This window comes from Vombatus ursinus, unplaced genomic scaffold (assembly GCF_900497805.2).
Source record: "Vombatus ursinus unplaced genomic scaffold, bare-nosed wombat genome assembly UNPS02014935.1, whole genome shotgun sequence".
Taxonomy (NCBI): domain Eukaryota; kingdom Metazoa; phylum Chordata; class Mammalia; order Diprotodontia; family Vombatidae; genus Vombatus; species Vombatus ursinus.
The window spans coordinates 131607-146325 of NW_020954713.1; the positions used below are offsets into that span (position 1 = coordinate 131607).

At 38.2% G+C, this 14719-nt stretch overlaps 1 protein-coding gene across 2 annotated transcripts in view; it reads right to left on the reverse strand.

The window, feature by feature from the left end:
- Positions 1-5325: 5325 nt before the first annotated feature.
- Positions 5326-14719, reverse strand: part of ELAVL1 (ELAV like RNA binding protein 1) — a 77491-nt gene continuing 68097 nt past the window's right edge. For both annotated transcript variants that reach the window (XM_027844154.1, XM_027844153.1), the window contains 2 exons: positions 11128-11353; positions 5326-7612 (listed from right to left, as the gene is read on the reverse strand). In XM_027844154.1, the coding sequence (XP_027699955.1) occupies positions 7288-7612; positions 11128-11353 (551 nt within the window). In that variant the 3' untranslated portion in view covers positions 5326-7287. The remainder of the gene's footprint in view (positions 7613-11127; positions 11354-14719) is intronic.

Genomic DNA, 14719 nt, shown 5'->3' on the forward strand with positions numbered 1-14719 from the left:
TCATAAAAGGCTCCAGAAAAAGATTACCACCTTAACCTTCTTCCTTTCCCTTTGGATTGTACATGTCACAGACCAACCAACTCCAAGGGAATCTCAATTCTCTTGCACATGATAGCAATAAATAAATAACAACAACAATGAAAGGGTTTCTAAGTTGACCAGGCACAGCTATCTTTCCCCTATATTAGCATTTGGTGAACACAAGGTTTGATTTGTACTGGCAGAACTGGGCTAAGATTTGAAGTGATCCTGTATCTAAACCTGTTCTCTTTCCTCTTGGCTGTGAACAGAGATTTACTGCAATCATTTCCTCTCTTATCTGCTTTGTCTCTCTCCCTTTGGAACATTCAGACAATAAGGGAATTAAGCAGGAATGACATTAGTTTTGCCTTCTTTCCCCCCACTGTCTCGCACCCTGTAAATCATAGTTGCAGTCAGAATTTTGTAGATTGTGTTGGCTTACATTCATGAGAGCAAGTTTCTCTCATGTTTTCATATTATTATAAAAAATCTAGCTTGAAAAAACAATATATAAATTGAGATTCATTAAGAGAAAATGGATTGGTTTTTGATTTTTACTCCTTGTCCACGAATCCCCTCAAAACATTCTAAGAAACTAATGAATTTTAAAAAATAATAATTATGATATACCACATAGACTTCTAATCTGAAAATGCCGGTAGGAGGAAAGAAAGCAGATTCCACAGATGCCCACTGTCTCAAAGTGAAGACTGCCCAAAGAAAAAGCTATGAAGAATATTGGATAGTTGGTCCCTTTGAAATAGACCACTGGCCCCAAACCCTCAGGCAGCTAGCTTGGCCTCATCTGCTTGGCAATTTCTCATCATAGGGCTAGGCTCAGTGCTGAAGCAGTTAAACTTCAAGTGAAGGATTTTGACAGAACAGGAAGCCCATCAATCCTGAGGTAGATGAAGTTCAATAGAAAAGATTATGGAACAAAACCACCACCAGGTTCAACTTCCTCTTAAAGGCACAATGCATATTGATCAAATATGCATATTCACCAGACTCTTCTCATTTTATAGATAAGCGAAACAGAAATCAGGCCAGTGACTTGCCCAAGGCCACACACCAATCAACCACCACAGAGCTCAGCAACACAAGATTTGCAAGCCTCGGCCAAGAAGTTGACAACATTTTGCAGTTTTGCTTGGAGACTATTAAGTATCAAAAAAGACCACCTGGGGAGCCAAATGCTTGCCCCTAACATCTGAACATACAAAGGACATTCCTGGCGCAGGTTTCCCATCCAGGTGCATCCTTTTCCTCCCCGAGGCAGTGCAGGCCCCGGGCAGGTCTAACAGGGGTGGACACATTCCGGAGACATTTGGCACATCCTTTGAAGCAGCTGGACAGCTTCTCCATATCTGAAAAAGAGGGAAATAAACACAGAACTACAGCAAGACACACATAAAAGAGAAAGGAAAAACCAGTGACTTCAACATTCTACTAAAAGTCTGGTCAAGAGAAATTTAACATGTTTCCAATGAACCTAGTAAGTGTTCAGGAAGTACTGGCTGATAAGTACATTTTCTTGGGGTGAATAAGTTACACTTTATTTCCTATGTTAAAAAAAAATTAAGAGCGGAGGAGTGGCATATGAAATGAATAGCTGCAAAACTAAGCTCTGGCTCTGCAGGATGAGAGGAAATTCAGCCAATTAAAATGGAAAACTAGTTTTGCTGAAAGAGTTAAGAGGGTCTGTAAACTACAGAAATAAAGTGGGAATAACAAGGGCAATCCCAGAAATGCCCAAAGGCAGAGAGTTAACACAGGCCACAGGGCCCTGAGTTCTGAGGATTTCTGAGGAGCCCGAGGAGAAGGACCCTTTACAATGAGCAGTAGATAAAAGAGCCTGGAAGGTGAACTTACAGGAGGAAGAAGGAAAAAGGACCACAGGAAAAGGTGGTACTAGGTAATTACCGGGGTTTCAGTAGTATGCTTCTATAATTGCCAGATGGACTTGAGCAGCAAAAAAGTTCTCAAGTCTACAAAATGCATTCCCCATGAAGAACAGATATTTGATGACGGGCATGTGAACACAGTGCACATAAGACAACTTCACAAATGACATTTAAGACATGAGAGCATAATTCTTTCCTTCCCTCCCCTTCACAGTCTAAGACTTTGGCCTGGCAACCCTTTCCCCAAGGATACAGCACCATTTGGTGGGGAGGAGTAAAGACATGCTTGCCTAAAAAGTATAAAGTAAACCAACTGTATTATTATTATTTTAATTCCATTTCTGCTGATTAAAAGTTACAAATGATCAGTTCCTAAACTATAACATGTCAGTTATCCTGTTTTGTTTACACCTAAAAATATCACAAAATTCAAACTATAGGTTAACATGTGAGGCATAACACATCCCTGATGCCTGTGAAAAGAATCAAGTATTTGCACAAATAAGGGTGGATTTATAAAGAAAACCCCAAACCACAACATTGTACTTGAAAATAAGCATCAGCTTATCTTTGGAATTGAATTCAAATGTCTATATGACTGTGAACAAGTTTAATAAAATGTTTTGCATGTTTCCACTACATATAAAATCTATGTAATACATGTCAATATATCAATTTGGCATCTATAAAAACTCTGAAAATGATTCAAAAGTTTCATTCATTTTGAGAAAGCCATCGACAAAAAAATAATATTCACACTCAGACTACATTTTAAAAAAATGTTTCTTCTTTCAAAGCTTCTTTATTAATCTGAAATCTTCTTGATTATCAAAACCTAAGTCTGATTTTTCTTTTAAAAAACACTAAAGGTCTTTTAATCATATGAATAAAAAAGCAATGGGAAGATGGAGAACTCAGTAGTGCTTTTTTTTCACAAAAACTAATTACAGAAGCATTCTCAAAAGAACACAATGGGATTCATTTTCTTTTAGACTTTTGGACAGCAATGTCATACTTTATTGAAAACAAACCCATGTAAAAACAAAGTTAAAATGAAAAAAAATGGTACCTGAAAAATAAATTATTTTATATAAAACAAATCAATAACTTAAAACACACTAAATATACAAAATGTTTAACCATCTACTGTACAATATGGGAAACAATTGATAAAGCCTCCTGTCCCACAACAGATTACTTTGTAAGCGAAATGTTACATGTTAAAAGAGATGGAACCAATTTTTAAAAAAGACTTCAGGTCAAGATTTAAAGTACAGTACTATTCAAAGTTACTGGTCAAATCACGAATTATCCCAACTTATGTGCTCAAAATGTCAAAAGTTATTTGCTTTTCAATGACCAAGCAAAATATTTAACCATGTCACTGAAGGGTGGCTTGGAAATAAGAAACAATCATTACAAGTCAAAGGAAAATCAAAGTTTTGAGATGGAAACCCCATAGGATTTCAAAGATTCTGGTGGTAGCTCATCTATTCTATCATTATTAAAATGGCTCATGAATTACAAACTCCACTCAACAGAAAAACAAAAAACAAAAAACAAAAAAACAAAAAAACAAACTAAAAAGTTTCCTTCTGTGCTGCCTGTCAATCTTTAGGAAGTATGGTGGCCTGTAGCCTGGAGCTGCCAATAGCAGGGCCACAGGGAACACAGACGCCATATCCTACAAACCACACTGGGCTGGTGAGGTGGGGATGTGGGGGTGGGTGGGTGGTGTATTTCAAAGACCAGAAGAGTTTTATCCAGTACATTGGCATTTGGTTTATGGAAAGGGTATTGGAGGAGAAGGGAAAGATGTCATTGCCATCTTACTCTCACATGAATGCTACAAAAGCATACAGAAACAAAATGATGCTGCATCTGATATGAAACCAAACAACTTGAGTAATGTTCATTTCAACGTCCAAATCTGATAACTGTGCTGAGTCTAAACCAAGCAATTTAAACACAGAACATGCAAATATCCACATCTGCTTAGCTATAAAGCCGACTATACTCGTCTTTGGGTCCTAGGCTTTCCCAGCATCGAAAGCAAGTGCAGATCTACAAACATTAAGTAAGGCACCTGCCTTCAGAATAGGAAAAATCTCATTTTCTGGAAGCAGAGAAGGCTTAACCAGACCCAGTACCAACTTCATAAAAACAATCTAGCTCTACTTTAATAGTGTACTTGTTAGATGATAGAAAAAAAGGACAGATGCCCTTGAGTGGGAAATCAGAATGAAAGAACTTCCTATTAGAGGTAGAATTAGCACACAGAAAACCCTCTCTGGAGAGGACATGGTATTTTACAATGAGGAATCAATTTAAGGCAAAGCTGCAGGGGTAGAATCAACAATGTTAACTTAATCTTTTAAAAAAAATTACCACAACCTAAGTATTGTTTAGCAGATAATTATCAGGAGGTCTAATTGATAAGCAATGGGGAAATCAGAAGCTAAAAGATAACTGAATCAAATCAAAGTATCTCAAATATTTGTAAAATTATGCTTTCTAAATTAATACTGTCTACTCAATTTTTTTCATCAAGTTATTTTAAATAAGGAAGCTTTGGGAAAACAGGAACTTCCAAAAATAAGTAGAGTCTTCATCTTTTTCAACAGGAGTGGAATTAAACGTTTTAAGCAAAGTTTGGGAAAAGGATTCCTTTAGCAATATGACATTTTAAAAATGAGCTCTCCCTTTTAGGAACAAACCTGACAATCTGGTTTGGGCTGAGTTAACCTACTAAATGTTTCCAGCAAAGCAGAGTGGCTAGAGCAACTATCAGGATGGTGGATTGCTTTCCAGAAGTAATGTATCAATGGTTAAACTTTCCACACTCCTGCAAATGTTCCTGAAGAAGCATCTGGGACCTGTGGTGACAAGTGTGTTCAAACCCGTGGGGGCCCCAAGTACCAGAAAAATGTCAGGTGACAGACACATCAAAAGCCCAAATACCTCCATTTTTCCATTAGTTCCAGGGTCTGAAGAATCAGGCTGAATCAAAGGAAAAGAGAATACAGATGTGGCAAAGATGCCATCATCATTTGCAAAGTATACGATTTAGGGTAGAATTCTCTTAAGAAGTCAAGCACTAGCCAAAGCTGGCAGCAAACTGTAAATACAGTAGCTTCAAAGCAAGATTCAGAACCGCAAATCATGTATTCATCCAGAAGACTTAAAAGAAAGGCTTTGAAATGCTGCCATGACCAAAAATGTATTATTTTCTCATAGAACACACTGACTCAAAATATAAAAATTCTCCATGGCAAGACCACAGTGTCTACCTTTCCATTTACTCCAGCAAATAGGCACTGTTTCTAGATCAGAACAGAAGCTACACTTTCCCCGCCCTCCCCCCACCCCCACCCCCATTTAAAACAAAGCAAATGGAGCACAGACCACAAATCCTTGTTATAAAAAGCGGCTACAATCCTTTGGATTTTGTTACTTCTGAGGGTAAGGTGGATCCTGGGCAGTGTCCGGCTAGCTCTCAAGGCCAAGCCTTGGCACCAATCTTTCATCATGTGTAAAAAGTGAAAAAAGAAACCTTTTTAAAAGTCGTGAAGCAAATACAAACAAGTGATAGGGACTCAATATTTTGGAAGGCTAGGTGAATGGAAAGCAGTTATGAGGCCAACTATCCAGATACTTCTGAAAATAATGAACTGCGTTGGGAGAAGGTGATACCTATTGCCTAATTTGTCCTTTTAAAAAAATAAATCAGTAATTCCATTACACCAATAACTAAAAAACATCATCTTTAAATAGTTCCATCTCATGTCATAGTTAAAAATTACTGGTCCTAAATCATCCCATTTTTTTTTCTTTCTCTGTACATTAGTTATATAAAAATCAGATCAGGTTCTTGAAACAGCTTCCCGGGGTTCTCTCTTGCTGCATGCTACCAGCCTATCTGCCTATTGCGGCCTCTTTCTAACTGCCTATCAACATCGGTAGGTTTAGAAAAGAATCATCCTGCGATGATATAGTTTATACCGCCACCACAGACATGTCAAGGCTTTTTTCCTGAGGCCGTTAAACTCTCCTTAAGACCTGACAATTCTCCCTGAATGTTGGACCTGCTGTACAATACCTACCCAAAACAAAAGAAAATTGAAAATAAAAAACAAAACAAAATTTGAGCAAAACAAAATCAAATTTAATGGTCTTAAATGCAAAAGTAAAAACAAACAAAAAACACAAAAAAGCAAAAGAAAATTTAACAGAAACAGAACAACCCAAAATAGTCAAGGCAGCATGAAGAAAACTTTGGGGGTTAATCTTTAAAACTACAAATTAAAGTCTTCTTGTTAATAGATAACTGGCAAGAAATAAGTACTTTTCTGCTGAGTGTTCACATGAAAGCAAATTTTCAAAACAAAACCTAAGATAGAAAAAAAGAATCTAACGCTCACAAGAAGGGATGCGAGAAATACAATGCTCAAATGTTTATGTGTTATTACAAAATAGAGCTATCCTTGTGAATTTAAACTATGTTGAATGATCTTTGAAACTGCAAAGTTCTCTCAAAAGATAATGTACCAGGATGTAGTGCACCAGGCATACGCTATTTGGACAAAAGATTCAGGATGTCAAAGGAGCAACATATGTTCACACTGTTTTGGAGAATAAATTTGACTCTGGAATCTTCTTGGAGTTTCTTTGAAACTCTTTGGTCCATTCCTACTCAAACTTGGGCTTCTGAAAAATCTTTGTACTTTAATTTCGACAGTCTGGCCACGGCTCAGCGTGCAACTTACCTCCCCAATGGTGTTAAAAGTCAGGCAGGCATGCTACTACTTACAAGACCACTTTAAAAAAAACAAAAAAACTGAAAATTAAGTTAACAGAAAAGTGGCAATGAAAACTGCTTCAGAAAGCAATTTACTGTCAACTAAGGCGTCAATCATTTTAAATGCTTAAGCTATTGAGAAAAAGCACACTCAGTGTCAGTCTAACATCTTTAGTTTAACAACTAAGAAGAAAAAGAATTTGTTTTTCCAGTTTGTGGAAACATTAAATGAAACAAATGTTAGACAGTCTTATAAGTTAAAGCATGCTTCAATTTTACCACCATCCAGAGGGGCTGGTTAGTTAATGCAGTCTACTAAGATTTCTGTTTCATATATATTTTAAAGGAAATAACTTAAGAAACTTAAAATTGGTCTAACATTGTGGGATCTCAAACATTTGAACATGTCAGTTGCATCCCAGAGTATAAAAAACCTTTTCATTTCTCATTTAGACTAAGACAAACACGTGAAAATTGGCGCAAAATGAGTTTTACACTAACAAAAAAATGCTTCAACTGGTGTCACTCTGAGTGAGCTATTCCGTACCAAACAGCGGGAGCGAGTTATTTGTGGGCCTTGTTGGTTTTGAAGGAAACCTGCAAGATTTTGTCCCCCAGGCGGTAGCCATTGAGACTTGCTATGGCCATGGCGGCTTCTTCATAGTTTGTCATGGTCACAAAACCAAAACCTTTGCACTTGTTGGTGTTGAAATCGCGAATAACTTTCACATTGGTAACCGCACCAAAGGGGCCAAACATCTGCCAGAGGATTCCCTCATCAGCATCTTGACCAAGGTTGTAGATGAAGATGCACCAGCCAGAAGATGCGTTTCCTGGGACATTTACACCAGAAAGCCCAGTCATGTGATCTACACCCATAGGGGAGAACCTAGCAAATAAAAAGCACAATATTCATGTAAAATTTCAATTCAATCAAATGAATCAACATGGAAGAAAAACAACTGAAGATAGATAACAAAAACTCTCAAACCACCAATGGAGGCAGTTTGTGGGCCCCTTTCCTCACATTCCCTGTTCCCCCAAACAAAAATAAAAGTAACAGCGGTATGTATGACTGCTCAATACTACTGGTGGTGGAGAAGATGGAAACTTAAGGATCATCAGGGCACAATAGCAACTCAAATATTTAAACTAAGAAGTGTCAGGCAATAAGGAGCCATAAGAGATGGTGGAATTGCTGACCCCAGTTATCCAAGGCTAAGATGGAGACACACTGATCACTTTGAAAAGCTAAGTCTGGGGCCATAAAATGATTTCTCCTCCCAAAGTAAGCCATTTTTGCTCTCTCTAGTACTATGCTTCGCCCTAGATTTCTGCATCTTAACTGCTGGAGCTTCTATAATGCCCCTCATGGGTTCCTTGAATCTATCAGATCTCACTATTCTCTAGAAACCCTTTTCTGATACTTAAGGAACTCTCTTAACAGAAAGAAAGAATGCAGAGATTGGTTTACTTTTGCCCCTTTCTCTCTATCATAACTGTTCTTTCCTTTAGATTCTCTAGAAGATCAATGTAAAAAGAGCTCTGGGGCATCTCTGCAGAAAGCACCCCCTCTCCTGAAGGATCTATGGCACCAGCCAGGATAACTGGATAACTTAGCACAGGGCAATCTTCAATGTGCAGAAGTGAGCAAGATGTACCTGCCTGTAAAATAGAACAACAGACCAGGTAATTCAACTGAGGTCTTTATAACCCAAATGACTTATCCCACTGGGACCTGAGGACTAGCAGAACGGCAACATCACTGGATGAGATCCCACACCACCTGTAAATTACCTTTTCCAAAATGACACTTCTACAGATAATTACTTGTAGAAGTACAGATCATAGGATTCATTCTACCCAAAGGATGTCTTACAATTTTAAAAGGTTCAGTCTCTGAAAAAGCTAAAGACTGCTGAAACATGAAATAGAATTGGTGGAAAACCTGAAATATACTCTGAAGATGGCCATCAATTCTACTTGTCTAAATGACGTATAATAAACAAGTGCAAAGACTGGAGTCAGATTATAATGGGAAATAATCCAACATTTATGCTTGTCCAAGTATGGAGCATGCTATACCTTGAAAGGCCATTAAAATATTATTGGGTAATATGAGTGGATAAGACGTAGAGCAATGAAATAAATGTCTTTTAATGATCCAAGGGTCATTATTATCTTTGTGCTACGGATTCCATGCAGTATATTTTTCAAAGAGGTCTATTTTTTAATAGATGGAGAAGATGGCCACCGTTTTAAACTTTGAGACGATAGTTTAGCCCTGAACACTTAAACATTTGAGCTGGTATGATAACCTAGTAGGACTCTCTTTTAAGGAATTCCAAGGCTATCTGGGACAATAATTAGCTAATACCCATAATTATTGGAAAAAGGTGTTCCAAGTACCAGATATACAAACTTTTGCTAAGGTGCTTTTTTTTTTTTAAACTAAAAAACAGGATCCCACATTTCAGAAAAACCTCTGCTCTGTAGAATATTCCCACAAGCCCCTGCTTCTCCACTCAATAAGGGGATAACTCCTAATACAAATAAAATAAAATGGATCCAAAATTGTATATGACTTTTGCTATACTGAAAAAATACCTCTGACCTGCTATTTCAGTTGTATTTTATTTACATTTTTGTGATTTGAAATTCTGGTCAGTGGATTTCCATTTTACCAATCACAGCTGATCTATTTTACCTCAGTAGTCATAAAGAAATGAACTATTTCCCATTTTTTCCTATGTTTAATATGAAGGTTCCGATACATTTCTTACTCATGAAGGCTTTTTCCTGAAGCAATCACCACATTCAATACTCTTTTGTGGGCCTTCTTCTTTTTGTTTTCAAATGTCCTTTAGTAACTAACCCTTTCCTCTTTTATCTCTACTTATTCTTCCCTTTCTCCTTTCCATTCTCACATTTTAGGCTTTTTTGCGATTCTCTCTTTATTAGATACTCTAGCTTTTTGCCTCTCTCTGAAATTTTAGTTCTTCTTCGTTTTCCTTGTTTTCTTTCTATCTCCTTGGATAAAAGTCCCCATTATTCTCATCCCTTCTTTATCTTGTTCTCTAGCTCCGTTACCTGATTGTTTATTAGACTTAGCAGTTAATCTATACTCACCACCAATCAAGAGATGTAACATGACTTAGTTGAAAGAGTACTGCTACCCTTGAAGCCAGAAGTCCTGGGTTTAAATTCTACTTCTGACATTGCTTTGCTATGAGACCATGGACAATACCCACTCATCTATAAAACAGGGATAATAATACATCTAACTATGCTTCCTACATAAGGTGGAGGTGAGGAAAGCACTTTGCAAATCTGAAAAGTGCCAGAGAGTGGGAGCTGCATTATGATTTTCAGAGTATCCAGTTTACTTCTCAATAAGGGGGGGAAAAAAAGAGACCCTTTAATGATTTGCCTTCAAATTAGCAACCATGTAAAAGAGGTCAGATAACTTATTTGCAGCACAGGGTATTAGGAGGTATGGAGTACTAAACTTTCATCAGGCCTTGGAAAACAAATTTCACCTGTGGGATTGAACAAGTCCTTCTGACCTGATTTCTCAAACACAAAGATGAGGATATCTGATGAGAAACGTACTTCTGGTATTTACAGTCATGAAGAAAAATCCTCAGCCCGCTAGGGAGATCAGTCAACATGCCATTTCTGTTTAACAGAAAAAGAGGCTCAGAAAGTTGTGACCCGCCTCAGGGTGGGCAGCAAGGCAGCAGCAGCAAAGCCAACTTTGAAATTCCAGTTCTGCATCCACTCTGTTGTAGTCGAGCAGACAGGGACAGCCTCCTGACATGGGGGACCACTATTATTGGGGCATTTTCAAGCTGGAAAAAACCAAGGTCCCTGCATCTATTATCACGTACATTTGGAAAAAGGGCTTTAGAATAGAGCATATAAAAAAAGACAGGCTTGCCCTAGAGCTGTTGGTCAAATATCTAGACTTTTGTTTGAAATGTTTGTAAAATTGAAGCCCACCCAATGGAGCCTGCTGATTTCCCTGTGGGTGGGCTGCTCCAGCTTATTTTTTGAGTCTCATCTAACTGGAGACTCTGAGTTCAAGCACTTTACAATTCACTCCACGGAGCAGGGATCATGTCCATTTTCTACCCCCTCCCCCTTGATTCCAGCTCAAGAAGACACCGCTATGGAAATCAGCGTTTTCACAAAGATACGTTTTTGATTTGGGGAGAAGGAAGGATTCCAATACACATATTAGTTTTGAACAATTTCATTTTAGCAATAATTCTTATATAACTGATGCACACACCAGGACAAAGCTATTTACAGCTTTAAAAATGCAGCTCTGGTCCTAAATGGAAATGGATTGGGGTAAGAGTGACAGCAGAGACCTGAAGTGAATTAGTCCTCCTGACCCACCTGAATCTTTGTGCCTGATGATGAACTGGCCCTCCAAATCGTCTAGCTGGTGAGTGATACAGCTGAGAGAGCAGCGCCACATTTTTATTCTGGTTAGGGTTGGCTGCAAACTTCACTGTTATGGGTTCGGAAGAACCTGGGGGTTTATGGCCATTGAAACTGGTAATTGCCTCTTCTGCTTCTGATCTTTTGTCAAACCGGATAAATGCAACCCCTCTGGACAAACCTTTTTAACAAATCAATAAAAACGCAGTTAGGGAAAAATGCATGCACTTTTAAAATTGAAAAACAAAAGTCAAATTCTTCCACAACCTAACTCGGATTTATATTGATAATTTGGTAGATGGGATAAATTAACAATAGACCTAAATATAAAAACAAATTAACTCATTTTTCTCAAATCGCCTTAATAATAGAAAACGGAATGTTGTCATTCAGCCTAAATGACTATACTAAAGTCTAGGAAGTACTGTGCCAAATCACATTTTTAGGAAAAATAAATATTCCAAAATACATGACAAAATGTCAATTGAAAAGCAATCTGAAAAAGGATATACTAAGATAGACTTTCTTATTGCTGCCGAGACAAAGCCCACAAGCTACTTTTATGCCTAAAGGCCATCTTACAGCAATTTTAAATTAAAATGTTTAACACAAGTTGGTGCATACTCATAACAATGAACACATGCTCAATCAATACCCAAGTGACAGTAGCTGGGAATTAAAAGAAATGTGTTTATATCTGTAGATATGATTTGTAGATTGCGTAAGTCAAGTCAACAAGGTGTCTCCCTCTCTTCCCTCGTCTCCCCACCCAAAACAAAAAACAAATTACACAAGCAAGGACAATACAGCATTCTGGACAGAAACCCCTTGCTTCTTGTTACTTGAAAAGGGACCTAGAGAGAAGAAGTTTGATGTACACTACCCTGACCTCAAAGGATGCTTTTTTTTTCCTCCCCAGTTTAGGGACCTCAGAAACTAAAACAGATTACTACTACCTTTAGTTAAGCTTTAATTTGGAGCCACTTCCAAATAACAACTTTATTTTCTGCTTTTGAATATAGACTTCCACTAGCCATCACTCTAATACTTCCTATTCACTATGAGAAACAGAGACTATAGTCCCTTAAGAATTAAACATGGAATTTGTTTTCTCTTTGGCTTTTCCTCCTATGTCATCTCCACTAAGATCAAGTCCAGGTGACTTCTGCACCGAAGCTCCCTCCCTCTAGATGAAGAACAGTAGTGCTGGAGAAAACGGACACAAGGCCCACTTGCTCAGCAGAAGTGCCAAGTACACCCCTGCTTACAACAAGGCCAGAGAAAGGTTCCTGCTAACGAAGATAGCTGAGATATTTCAAAGCTACAGTTACTGAACCAAGTCCAACCAAGTCTATTCTGGAAACCAAAATCTATCACTCCTAGTAAGGAATACTAGCAGAACAAGTGAAATTGATAGTCTTCATTGACATCATTCAACACAAAGTTACACCTTACTTATCAGGGCATCACTGGAAAACAACAAATTCTACATTTATGAATTTTCCAGATAACTAAACCTCAATCACTTAAGTTCAAAACTTTTTTCTTATTAATCACCGTTGATGTAAGTCTTGAATCTATCATATAGCTCTGTCTCTTTTTAACAACAAATAACCATTACTTTAAGGAGCAGGGCAGGAGGTGTGCTCCTCTGTTCCCAGTGGCTGTTGTTTAGGCTGCTGAGATGGATCCACAGTTGTTGCCAGGTGTCTGTAGAGCTGCAAGGAGATAGGCTACAACAGAAATGCCCTCAAGGCCAATTGAGGACTAATAAGGCTGTTTGTTGTTCTCCCCCCCACCCCCCACAGCAAATGGTCCAGATTGCTGTATTGAGTTCCCTTACCTTTGTTTTAAAGCCTTTTTAGCTGTCAATTCTCCCTTTCATGCTGCTTTTGTTGTGTGCTTCTGGCATTCTCTATTCCCCTTCCCCCCCCCCCCCCCCCACAGCCCCCATCTCTCACCTGCCATGGGCCAGGAAATTAGATCACCAATCTCATTAGAATTGCCACTGTTGGGGTAACCACAAAAATCAATGCCATCTGTTTGGTCAGTCCTTCAACCCATCTTTACTGTGCCTTACTTTATGCAAATCCATGTGAACATACTAAAGGATGCTACTTTGCCTTAGATTTCTCCAGACTGGTGGTATTCCCAGACCACAACTCCTTGTCTCTAATCTGTCCCTAAAACTAGCCCAATCCACCCTACACTCAATAATCATGAGATTCACACCAGCCCTGTTCCTACAATCAAATAGTTTCTGAAACCTGACCCTCCCTACAGTCTTCCAAGATTGAACAGAAAAGAGTTTTTAGCTTCCCCATGCCTCACCCAGTCAGGACAGGGAATTCAAGGACTCAGTGTCCCTGACTTCTACTCTCATTATGAGTTTACCTTTGACTCCTAAATGACCTTTAAATCACTTAAATGCCTTATAATCCATTCACAGTTTGAGATTTCTACTCAGCCATCTACATTGCCTATATTTGGGTGTCAATGACTGCATGTTCCTAAAGAGTAGGAACTAGATCTAATAATCCTTGACAACACAATCCCAAGCTTAGCACTATGAAATAGCACTATGAAAACAGGTACTTAGGGCTGTCTGATGATGATGATGATGATGATGATGATGATGATGAAAGGACAGAGAAGAGTATTCTAAGTGAGGAAAACAACAAATGTAAAGACAATAAGTTGGGTGTGGAAGAGAGCAAATAGACAAAATTGAGTGAAGAATCCAGGTAAAGGAACAATGTATTTACTGAGAACTGGAGGTAAGGTAAAAGTAAGTGAACAGGATTATTAAAACATAAGACTAGAAAGAAGAGTTTGAATTTGATAGGGAAATCCTACTGGGAATTCTGATGATTCTTAAGTGTAGGGTGGATTGGGGCAGCCTGAGGGACAAATTACAGACCAGAGGTTGTGTTCTGTAGTCTCTCACCAGCCTAGAGAGATCTGGAGGTAGGGGTAGCATCCTTTGATAAGAAGTCAAGGGTATCTTCCTTTTAAAGTATGGCTGATATGGTGGATAGCCTTAAAACACAAATATGCTGAGGACCAAATGGAGCAACCTAAGCAGTTAACTGTGAGCAAAGTAGCCCATAATTCTTGACTGTGCTCCCCCTAGGTATCTGCTCTCTACTCCAATGAGTTTTCCCATCCCTTTGAAACTGAAAAGGCAGCAAAGAATAGTAAGTCTTTTCCAGGGAATAAGTTTGGGTTCAATTTGCTTGACTCTAAATAGTGCTTAATTGGACACTATTTAATTATACTTATAATTTTCTTTTAAACAATCATAACTACCAAAGAAGAAACAGCTTTCTTAGTATTAGGGAATGGACAGGAATGAAAGACTCAGTTTCACCACTAGCACACTACCCTAGTTATTAAGTGCATACATGAAAAGAGTCTACAAACTGTGGGGGAATATTTAATGTCTTTATCCTAACTCCTACTGCTGCCATCCCCTAAAAAGGATTCTAAAAGAGGAACACAAGTCAAGCAAAACAAATTCCTTCACTGGCTGTATACAAAAATACCT